The sequence below is a fragment of the Taudactylus pleione genome, unplaced genomic scaffold, assembly GCF_031769625.1.
Source record: "Taudactylus pleione unplaced genomic scaffold, aTauple2 ptg000331l, whole genome shotgun sequence".
NCBI lineage: Eukaryota > Metazoa > Chordata > Amphibia > Anura > Myobatrachidae > Taudactylus > Taudactylus pleione.
The window spans coordinates 3,952,487-3,963,737 of record NW_028284732.1 but is presented as its reverse complement, the minus strand read 5'-3'; the positions used below and the strand labels follow the sequence as shown (position 1 = coordinate 3,963,737).

Below are 11,251 nucleotides of genomic sequence, written 5' to 3'. Positions count from 1 at the left end.
TATGCTGCCATACTCCTGTTGCTGATCTGTACTTTTTCTTTATTACTGTAGGCGGTTCCTACTCTCTGGTTCGTTGCTGTCCCTTCTCTTTATGACTGTAGGCTTGTCCCTACTTTCAATCGCTGACCCATCCTTTCTATTTATAATTGTTGGCTGTACCGCCACTGTACTGTTAATGGCCTATTCTTTGTTTAGGCTTCATATAGTTTTTTGTTCTTTTTTTGCACTTAAAAATGCATACGAAGAGCAAATATGTTTGATGTGTGTTTTTGCTATTGTTTTAGATGCTCACGTAGGCTTCCTAATGCTTTTGAAAAAATACTGTAGAATAAGCAGCATCCAAAAAAGGCAATAAGTAGGCAGTAACTAAACGTAAGAAAGTACAGATGTGTCCTTATACATCCATTTCTTTTGCGCCATATGATGCAATTCCCGTGTTGTGTATTGTTTTCTCAAATTTGCTACTTAGTATATTCTTGTTACAAAGGAATTGGTAAAAGTCGCAGATGAAGCATAAGGAAGCATGGCACTGGCCACTCGTATCGGACCTGTCTTTTGCTGTCTTACGCAGACTGCATACTTCTTCCTCAATTTTGCTACTTTTTCCTCAAATTTGCATACTATCGCAATGAGCTGCGTGCATAATCGCTGTTGCATTCGCAGTTGCGATCCGTAATGAATCAGGCCCTTAGTGTGCTAGGTATTTAGGATTAGTGTTTTGGCACTGCTAGGTAGCAAAGACCATGACGCCCTATACGGAGCTGTTTGGATTGATTGGAGGATAAGTGTATGTGGACACATCTGTAAGTAAGTAGAAAAATGGCCAATGGGTATGGTAGCATTGCAAACAATGTTTTTTAGTAAAAGTTCTGTTTATAGTTGTTTTATATTAGTTAATAACATATGTAAAATGCATTTAAAACCCCAGTGAGATGAGGCTTAACTTGTCCTCCTCTGTCTGAAGCCAAGATTTACAGAACTACAGTGAAAGTTTACACATACATTTTTATTACATGATTGAATTTTCTTTAAAACATTTTAGGGCAAAATGAACATATTGGGCAGAGTTGGAGTGTATCCTATATATACACCATATTTACCAGACTATTGGGTTAGGAGTATGTTCGTGTTTTTTTCACTATTTGAGTTGAGCCATGAATTTTATTTTTTATTAAAATGTTGTCAAGTAAATATGGTGCATACAGTTTATCATGATTATACATTATAAATATGGTATATTTTAAAATGTGTTTATCAGTTTATGGTGAATGGTATAGTATGTGCAATATATGTGATTTTACACCAGTATGGGGTATATTTACTAAAGTAAGAGTTTTTAGAAGTGGAGATGTTGTCCATAGCAACCAATCAGATTCTAGCTGTAATCTTCTAGAAGGTGCTAGGTACATGTTAAGAAGAATCTGATTGGTTGTTATGGGCAACATCTCCATTTCTAAACACTCACTTTAGTAAATATACCCCTATATATCAGTAGGAAAACCAGTTCATCCAGTGTCATAATAAAGCTCATCTTCTTCGTTTTTCTCTTTTCTCCAGTGTTACATGGAAATGTGTCCTCCAGTTGGGAAGAAATGTCAGTTTTCTCATATAGACAGGAAAATATAACTCCTCTAAATGGTGTATTTTCCAGTGTCCGAAGATGATGCGCTTCCTCCAGTGTAACGTAATATCTTATTCCAGGTTGTGAAGTTCAATTGTCTTTTTCAGAGTCACAATATAGCCCAATTCACAGGATAATTTATCCATCCCCATTCCATTGTCACAAAAGAATCTGCCCCTCCCCATTTCATAATCAATCCATTCATTCCAGTGTCAGATAATAATATACCCCTTTATTCCAGTGTTGCATGATAATCTCCCATCTCCCAGCCCAGTGGTGCTGTACACAGTAGTATCTGGCCTTTCCCATTCAAGTGTGACAATAGTAAACTGACCAGCCTTTTTCCAGTGTCACAAGATAATTTGGTCTATTCCAGCATATCAAAATAGAATAATACTTACATGGGTCAGTTATAAAATACCCTATAATTACCCACCCCACCCCTTTTCCCCAAATATCAGTTTGATTGAGTGACCAATATCACAGATGGAGATTTAGTCCAGCTCCTGGTGTTTCTTAGTCACTCAGTAGTATCTGGCCGTTTCTTTCCAGGTTGTGACCCAGTGTCTCGGGCTATTGGGTAGTCTGCTGCACAGCTTCTGTCTTTCTTGTTGTCGGACGCAGACAGCGTAGTGAGTCTGTCCCAGACTGTAATGTCCGACACGGTGGAAAAATCCAACCTGCAGAATTGTGGGTAGGAAAGAGACATGTAGGGAAGAAAGAGGGAGGGACAACAAGAATGTTGTAATTAGAGAATGTTGTGATGGACAAAAAAGAAGAGAGAGGAAGACAGTTACAGTGCTAGAGAGAAAATGTGATGAAGGAAGGAGCAAAAGAAAAAGTAGCAATCAGAGTGAATGAGACAAGGGTGAGACATTTGCAGTTGGAGAGAATGGTAGGTAGCACAAGGAAGGTTGCAGATAAAGATAAAATGATGCCAAGAAGAATACAGAGATGTTGTGATGTGCAGAAAAGGTAAAAGATTATGTGAAAAAGATGACAGAAAGAGGAGGAAGATTAATTACAAGGAGAATATTGTGATGAGTTATAGAGATAAGTGGGAAAAGGAGAGATTTTGCGGTTAGAGAGATGGGTTGAAAGAGGAGGGAGATAGTAGTTTTACAGATGGGTAAGTAGAGGAGAAAGTTTTTATTTGTAGAGATGGGTGGAAGAAGAGGGAGTTAGTAGTAAAGATGGGAGGGATGAGGAGATGGTTTATACTTGTAGAGATGGGTGGGAAAGGAGGGATTTTGCGGTTAGAGAGATGGGTGGGAAAAGGAGAGGGTTTGTAGTTATAGAGATTGGTCGGAATGGGGCGATTTGTAGTTGTAGAGATGGGTTGGAAGAGGAGTGAGGGAGTTTGTGGTTATAGAGATGAGAGGGATGAGGAAGGAGTTTGTAGTTGTAGAGACGGGTGGGAAGAGGAGGGAGTTTGTTGTAGAGATGGGTGGGAAGAGGAGGAAGTTTGTAGTTGTAGAAATGGGTGGGAAGAGGAGGGAGTTTGCAGTTGCAGAGATGGGTGGGAAGAGGAGGGTTTGTACTTGTAGAGATGGACAGGAAGAGGAGGAAGTTTGTAGTTGTAGAGATGGGTGGGAAGAGGAGGGTTTGCACTTGTAGAGATGGGTGGGAAGAGGAGGGTTTGCACTTGTAGAGATGGATGGGAAGAGGAAGAAGTTTGTAGTTGTAGAAATGGGTGGGAAGAGGAGGGTTTGCACTTGTAGAGATGGGTGGGAAGAAGAGGGTTTGCACTTGTAGAGATGGGTGGGAAGAGGAGGAAGTTTGTAGTTGTAGAAATGGGTGTGAAGAGGAGGGAGTTTGTAGTTGCAGAGATGGGTGGGAAGAGGAGAGTTTGTAGTTGTAGAGATGGGCAGGAAGAGGAGGGAGTTTGTAGTTGTAGAAATGGGTGGGAAGAGGAGGGAGTTTGCAGTTGCAGAGATGGGTGGGAAGAGGAGGGTTTGTACTTGTAGAGATGGACAGGAAGAGGAGGAATTTTGTAGTTGTAGAGATGGGTGGGAAGAGGAGGGTTTGCACTTGTAGAGATGGGTGGGAAGAGGAGGGTTTGCACTTGTAGAGATGGGTGGGAAGAGGAGGGAGTTTGTAGTTGCAGAGATGGGTGGGAAGAGGAGAGTTTGTAGTTGTAGAGATGGGTGGGAAAAGGAGGAAGTTTGCAGTTATAGAGTTGGGCAAGAAGAGGAGGAAGTTTGCAATTATAGAGATGGGTTGGTAGAGGAGTTAAATAGTAGTTGTAGAGATGGGTGAGTAGAGGAGAAATTTTGTAGTTGTAGAGATGGGTGCAAAGAGGAGGGAGTTTGTAGTTGTAGAGATGGGTGGGAAGAGGAGGGAGTTTGTTGTTGCAGAGATGGGTTGGAAGAGGAGGGTTTTATGTTGTAGAGATGGGCAGGAAGAGGAGGAAGTTTGCAGTTATAGATGGGAGGGAGTTTGGCGTTATAGAGATGAGTGGGAAGGTTAAGTAAGATATCAATAAGAGGAAGAGCAGTGGGAAATAGGAATGTAGAGAGAAGGATAAGGTTGGTGAGACGAGTGGGGAAGACAAAGCAGAGAGTTAACAATTAAAGAGAATATGCAGAATTATTGATGAGAAAGGGAATAGTTTAATGTAGAGATACATTTGGTAAAAGATTATATTTAGGAGGGAAGTTAAGAATGGACAGAATAATAAGAGCATATTGGTATAATTATTTCACCAAAACAACTATTTTAAAAGTTAAAACAAAAAAAATGTGAATAGTAATGATAGAATTGTACATAAACTTCACAAGAGAAGATATTAGCTTAGATAGAAATATTGTACTGTATGTATCAAGAAGACAAAAAAATTATACACAGATAGTGGGAGGAGGAGGAAGAGGTCTGCAAAAGCTGGGCTGGAATTATTTGGTTACCCGACTGGCGGGGTTGGGGGACAGTGGTCAGAGGTTGTACTCAGTCCTGTGTTAATCTCTCAGTTTCTGATGGTTGCACCTTCATCTCAGCCTTCTGACCCCTGACCTCATACTTGGCGCGGGTGTTGGCCCTCCGGAAGAATCCACACTACAAGGCAGAGACTGGTGAGGGGCCGAACACAAATTCAATACTTATTTAGATAAAATAGGGCTATGTCAGAAGTTATTAAGAAGCAGATTGGTGAAAAAGTGAGAAGCGTAACCAATCCTTGCCAAGGAGAAAAACACCATGAAAAGTTCACGTTTCAGTGTGTGAGTTCAGTGGTGCCATAAGAAAATAATTCGGTCAAATATAAGTAACAAAAGATCCTAGAAGAGGTTGAAATTCCAGCACCAAAACCCAATTCATTTTGTATTTTTGACTATGGGTGGTAGTTAAGGTTCCCAAATATTGTTCTGACTTTATTTTAGATTCAGATGTTTATAGGAGCGCTTCTGGTAACTCCATATTAGTACCATAAAAGCTAAGGGGAGTAGTTTCTTCACTGCACAGGAGCCCTTACAGGAGGTATTTTTTTCATAAAAATTTGAACTTTCAATTTGGGAAAATGGCTTACTCCTATTTTTATGGTTCCAAAATATAAACTTTCATTATTTCTTAAAATAATATTCAAATAGGATAGAAGCAATAAAGCCAAATAGTAAAATATAGTGAGAGAGGAAAAAGATAGGCATGATCTAAAAATAAATTAAACAAATGCCCGTAGACAGTAATTATTATTTATTCTTCAAATAAATTCTTGTACCTGTGTCAATTTAAGTGTAGTGGTATATTGTCACTTTAAATATTGAATTGTGAATGTAACCTTAGTTATTCATTGTCTGTTTTTTTTGTAGAGATAGTGGTTGCAATTGTAGAGAAAGTTACAGTGTTAGTCATCCATTTAGAAAAAAACAAGAGATATGGTAAGAACTTACCTTTGTTATCTCTGTTTCTACGAAGTCCATAGGGTCCACAGGGTTGACCTTGGGGTATAGCTGGATCTGGATCCATGGGCACCACGCAGTTAAAGCTTTAGCTGCTCCCAGGATGCACTTGGGTCCGTCCTCCTCTATACCCCGCCCCCGGCCACAGCACCTCAGTTGGTAAGCAGCCAAGGCCGGAGGAGGAGACTAAACAGAGAGAAGGAAGACTGGAACACACAAGAAACCATACTCACAGAAATGGGAGACGGAAAACCGGTGACCAGCCACACAGCCCATTTGAAGCCAGGTGCGTCAGGGCGGGCGCCCTGTGGACCCTATGGACTTCGTAGAAACAGAGATAACAAAGGTAAGTTCTTACCATATCTCTTGCTTTCTACTTCAGGGTCCATAGGGGGTCCACAGGGTTGACCTTGGGGATGTCCCAAAGCAGTACAACTAAGGGCGGGGACGCTCCTGTGCTGAAAGGAGTACCCGGCGCCCAAAGGATGCATCCTGAGAGGCAAAGGTGTCAAACGCATAGAACCTCAAAAACGTTTGAATTGAAGACCAAGTGGCCGCCTTACACAGCTGAACAGCAGAAGCGCCACGTCTAGCAGCCCAAGAGGGACCCACAGAACGAGTGGAATGAGCCTTAACAGAGGCTGGCACAGGTAAGCCCTCCTGTGCATAAGCCTCACAAATAACGGAACGAAGCCAACAGGCTAACGTTTGTTTGTTGGCAGGCCAACCCCTCTTGTGAAAACCAAAGAGGATAAACAAGGAATCAGACTTCCTAACCGAAGCCGTCCGTTCTACATAAATTCTAAGCGCCCGGACCACATCTAAGGAAGTCTCACCAGCTGAAAGATCAGGGGACTGAAAAGCTGGCACAACAAGTTCCTGACTAATATGGAACTTCGAGACCACTTTGGGCAAAAACTCAGGACGAGTGCGGAGCACCGCTCTGTCCTGGTGAAAAATCAGGAAAGGAGGGCGACAGGAAAGCGCCCCCAATTCAGACACCCTCCTGGCCGAAGCAATTGCCAGGAGAAAAACCGTCTTAAATGTCAGCCACTTGAGCTCCACCGCCTCAAGAGGCTCAAACGGAGGACCCTGCAGGACCCGTAGCACCACCGCCAAGTCCCAAGGAGCCACAGGAGGCACAAAGGGAGGCTGGATCCTGAGAACACCTTGGAAAAAGGTGTGAACGTCTGGTAGTATTGCAATCCGCCGTTGAAACCACACGGACAAGGCGGACACATGAACCTTCAGAGATGCAAGGCGTAAGCCGAGATCCAATCCTGACTGAAGAAATTCCAAGATCCTAGAAACTCGGAACACCTGAGGATCATAATGTCTGGACTCACACCACTGAAAGTAAGTGTGCCACACTCTGTGATAAATCCGTGCTGAAGCAGGCTTGCGTGCCCTGAGCATGGTACCAATAACCGAACTGGAAAAGCCCAGAGACCTCAAGACGGCTGTCTCAAGAGCCACGCCGTCAAAGACAGCCGACCCAGATCCGGGTAAAGGCAGGGCCCCTGAGACAACAGGTCCCGACGCTGAGGAAGAAGGTACGGAGCGTCGATGGAGAGGCTCCTGAGATCGGAGTACCAAGGACGTCTGGGCCACGCCGGAGCTACCAGCACGAGCATGCCGCCGTCCTGCTTGAATTTCCGCAGAACCCGAGGAAGCAGGGATATCGGAGGAAACAGATACGCCAGGTGAAACGTCCATTTCACCGACAGCGCGTCCACCAGACTTGCACCTGCGTCTCTTGTCCTTGACCCGTAAACGGGCAACTTGTGATTGTGACGGGAGGCCATCAAGTCCAGCTCCGGCAGTCCCCATCTGTCCACGAGTAGCTGAAACACCTCTGGGTGAAGCGACCATTCCCCGGGATGCACGTCGTGACGGCTGAGGAAGTCCGCCTCCCAATTGAGGACTCCGGGGATGAAGACCGCCGAGATCGCTGGAATGTGACCCTCCGCCCAAGTCAGGATACGAGACACCTCCGACATCGCTGCCTGACTGCGAGTTCCGCCTTGGTGATTGATATACGCCACCGTGGTGGCGTTGTCGGACTGCACCTGTACCGCCCTTCCGTGAAGAGCGGGGCCGGACGACTGCAGGGCCCTGTATACTGCCCGCAGTTCCAGGATGTTGATGGGGAGAAGTGCTTCTTCCGCTGACCAACGACCCTGAAGCGACAAAGAGCCGGTCACTGCCCCCCAACCCCGGAGACTGGCATCCGTCGTGAGCAGGACCCAGTCCGGGATCCAAAATGGGCGCCCCTCGACCAGATGAGCTGTCTGAAGCCACCAAGCCAAAGATAGCCGAACGTCCGGAGACAACACCAGCTCCTGAGAGCGGATCCGGTGAGGTAACCCGTTCCATTCTGATAGAATCAGCCCCTGCAGGGGCCGGGAATGGAACTGGGCAAATTCCACCATGTCGAATGTCGACACCATGGACCCCAGAACTCTCATAGCCGAATGGACCGACAGGCGGCAACGGCTCAGGCAACTGCGTATCCGCAGCTGTAGGGAGGCGACCTTCTCCGGAGTCAGGAAGATCCTTTGCTGACGCGAATCCAGCAGGGCTCCCAAATGAACCATCCGCTGTGATGGAATCAGGGAGGACTTTTTCCAATTTATCAACCACCCGTGTGCTTGCAGGCAAGCGATCGTCAGGTGGAGATGTTGAAGCAGTACCTCCGGGGAGCTCGCCAGCAACAGGAGGTCGTCCAGGTACGGAAGCAGCCGTACATTCTGGTTCCGAAGATGTGCGGCCATGACCGCCATAATCTTCGTGAACACCCTCGGTGCCGTGGAGAGACCAAAGGGTAGCGCCCAGAACTGATAGTGGTGTTGAAGGATAGCGAACCTCAGATACCGCTGGTGTGAAGATGCTATCGGAACATGGAGGTAGGCGTCCTGGATGTCCAGGGACACCATGTAATCCCCTGGTTCCATCGCCAGAATGATGGAACGTAACGTTTCCATCCTGAACTTGGGAACCCTGAGGAATTTGTTCAGAGACTTCAAGTTGAGGATAGGGCGATGAGAACCATTGGGTTTCTGCACCAGAAACAGAGACGAATAATACCCCGTCCCTCGTTGTGATAGAGGAACGGGAACAATGACCCCTGCTTTCAGCAAGGACTCTATAGCCTCCTGAACCTGTAACGCCTTGGTCTTGTCCTGAGAAGGACTTGTGCAGAAAAACTGGTGGGGTGGTCTGTGCCGAAAAGACAGGGCGTACCCCTGGGAGACCACTTCTCGAACCCAGGCATCCGTGGTGGTATTGTGCCAGCACTGGGCAAATAGAAGAAGTCGGCCTCCCACTCTGAGGTCCCCCAGAGGGAGGCCCGTCCCATCAGGCCGCAGGTGTATCTTCCTGCTTGGAAGAAGGGCGCCGAGCACTCCAGGCTTGCTTCTTGGGTTTAGAGGCCGTCTTACTCGCAGACTGTCTCGGGAAGGACTGACCTTTCGCCTTACCCTGAACCCGAAAGGAACGAAAAGCCGAACTCCGAACCTTAGCAGGCAGTGCCGCCGAAGGGAGGAAGGCCGACTTGGATTTAGCCAGGGTGTCCACTATTTTGTCCAAGTCCGGACCAAATAGTAATTCCCCATTGAAAGGTAAGGCCTCCAGACCTTTCTTTGAATCAGAGTCCGCTCTCCAGGACCGCAACCATAAGGATCGGCGGGCAGACACCGCTGCAGCCGATACCCGCGAGGTCAGCAGACTAGCATCTAAAGAAGCTTCTCCAATGTAAGAAGCAGCGTCCCTCATTTGTCCCAACAACGCCCGCTGGACATCCGGAGCGTCGTCCGGGAAGGTATCTTCCAATGCATTGGCCCACCCCTCAATGGCCTTGGCCACCCAGGAGATGGCCATGGACGGTCGGGCCACCGCCCCGGAGAGGGAGTAAATAGACTTTAAGCAAATCTCAACTTTCCTGTCCGTGGGATCCTTCAGCGAGGATATCGACGGTAATGGTAAGGTGGCGCCCCGAGTTAAACGGGTGACATGGGAATCCACCGCCGGTGGAGTTTCCCATTTTTTACAATGTGCCTCAGGGAAGGGGTAATTAGAAGCCAACCGCTTCTGAGGAAGGAATCTCTTACTGGGCGCCTGCCAAGCTACCGCCATATGATCCGTCAACTGATCCGACAGGGGAAACACCGCAGAAGCCACCTTAGTTTTTTTGAAACTAGGAAACTTCGACTTAGGAACCGGTGCCTCATCCTCTATAAGAAGAATAGCTCGCACCGCCCTAACTAGTGCTCGCACATTAATGGACGACTTGGTATACATTTCCTGGACCGAGGCGTCCGAGTCAGTGTCATCAGGGACCTCCCCATCATCTGAGGAACCCTCTGAGTCCGATACCTGAGCAGCCCGTGTCATGAGTGGGCGTTTTGAAATCCTAGAAGGCATGTCAGTCTGCAACATTGACTGAAAAGCCGAGGAAGCGGCCGCCAAATTTTGCACGGAGTTGGAGAGCACATCCACCCAGGGTGGAGGAGTCACCATAGGGGCCTGAAAAGGTACCACAGGCTGCTGCGGCACAGGGGAAGCCTGTATATACATAGGCAACCCCGCATAGGGACCCACCGACTGAGACCCAGGGGGGCTCCGCAATAACTGCGGGACACCCGGGGAATGGGGGATGGTCGGCTGGGACAACGACCTAGTAGGGAGAGCAGTCGGGACCGACAGACGGTCCGCAATAGTTCCCTATCTACTCCTGCAGAACAGCGTCCGCAGGAGGCCAACACCGGAGCCACTGAGCGCTCAACCTCCTCGTCTGACATGACAGAATATATTATATATCTGGCACCAGGGTAGAAGTAAAACGCACTCACCGGTGTGCTGAACAACAGCCCACAATATGGCACTGAGTAGCACACAACTGTATGTGACGGACCTCACAAATACGTGATCTATATAAGTGAGGTCAGTAGAAACGCCCCTCCCCCACACACCTGTAGGGCTTGTAGGAGAAATAAAGGGATAGGTATAAGCTGACAGTAAGTAGAAAATAAGCACAGACAGGCAGCACTAGCAAAAGTCACATACCATGCAGGAAGATATACTCACTGCACCTTTCCACTACAATCAACCTGCCCAGATTCAGTGTCTGGGAGGGCTATAGTGCTGTGTACGCTGTCCTTAATCAGGGGAGAGGTACACAGGGGGACCGGTCTGCGTGCTCCCTGAAGATTTGCGCTGCCACTGTGAGAAAATGGCTGCTGGAGACCTCAGAGGAGGAGTGGCCGAGTAGCTGCAGCTCAGCGACGCCAGACTCCGTGCTGAAAGGCGCGCTGAGCTGAGGGGAGGAGCCGCTAAACAGGGAAGGCTTCCTCCCCTGGCTAGCATATTAACCCCAGGGCTTGCCGGCATCCCGCTTGCCATATATCCCTGGTGGTCTAGTGGTCCCACGGGTTATTCCTCCTCAGAGGGGGAGCCCGCCGCCACCGCTAGCGGCCCCCGGTCTGTCCCCTAGGACCGGGGGCAAAGGACTGCATCTGCAGGCAAAACCTGCGAGCCGCCGCTAATCGGCGACTCGCGGCTTACCTTGTCCCCGGCGACTCTGGCAGCAGTCCAGGGAGGGACCCAGAGTCCGGCTAGTACCTCAGTTTGAGTTGGTACCCGGCCGGAGTCGGGTCACCTGCGCAGGGGGGCTGCAGGAGCAGCCCCCAAAAGCTTTCTATTTTTATTTAAAAAAAAAAAAGAGCCTGTTAGATTTTTGTTT

General features: G+C 47.6%; 1 protein-coding gene across 4 annotated transcripts in view; it reads right to left on the bottom strand.

Annotated features, from left to right (window-relative positions):
- Positions 1–990: 990 nt before the first annotated feature.
- The window catches only part of ITGA3 (integrin subunit alpha 3), a 155,710-nt gene continuing 145,449 nt past the window's right edge, over positions 991–11,251 (bottom strand). For 3 of the 4 annotated variants that reach the window (XM_088443596.1, XM_088443595.1, XM_088443593.1), the window contains one exon: positions 991–2,301. In XM_088443596.1, the coding sequence (XP_088299722.1) occupies positions 2,146–2,301 (156 nt within the window). In that variant the 3' untranslated portion in view covers positions 991–2,145. Of the gene's footprint in view, positions 2,302–4,524; positions 4,673–11,251 lie in introns of all 4 variants that reach the window. The other variant, XM_088443594.1, reaches the window with a different exon arrangement.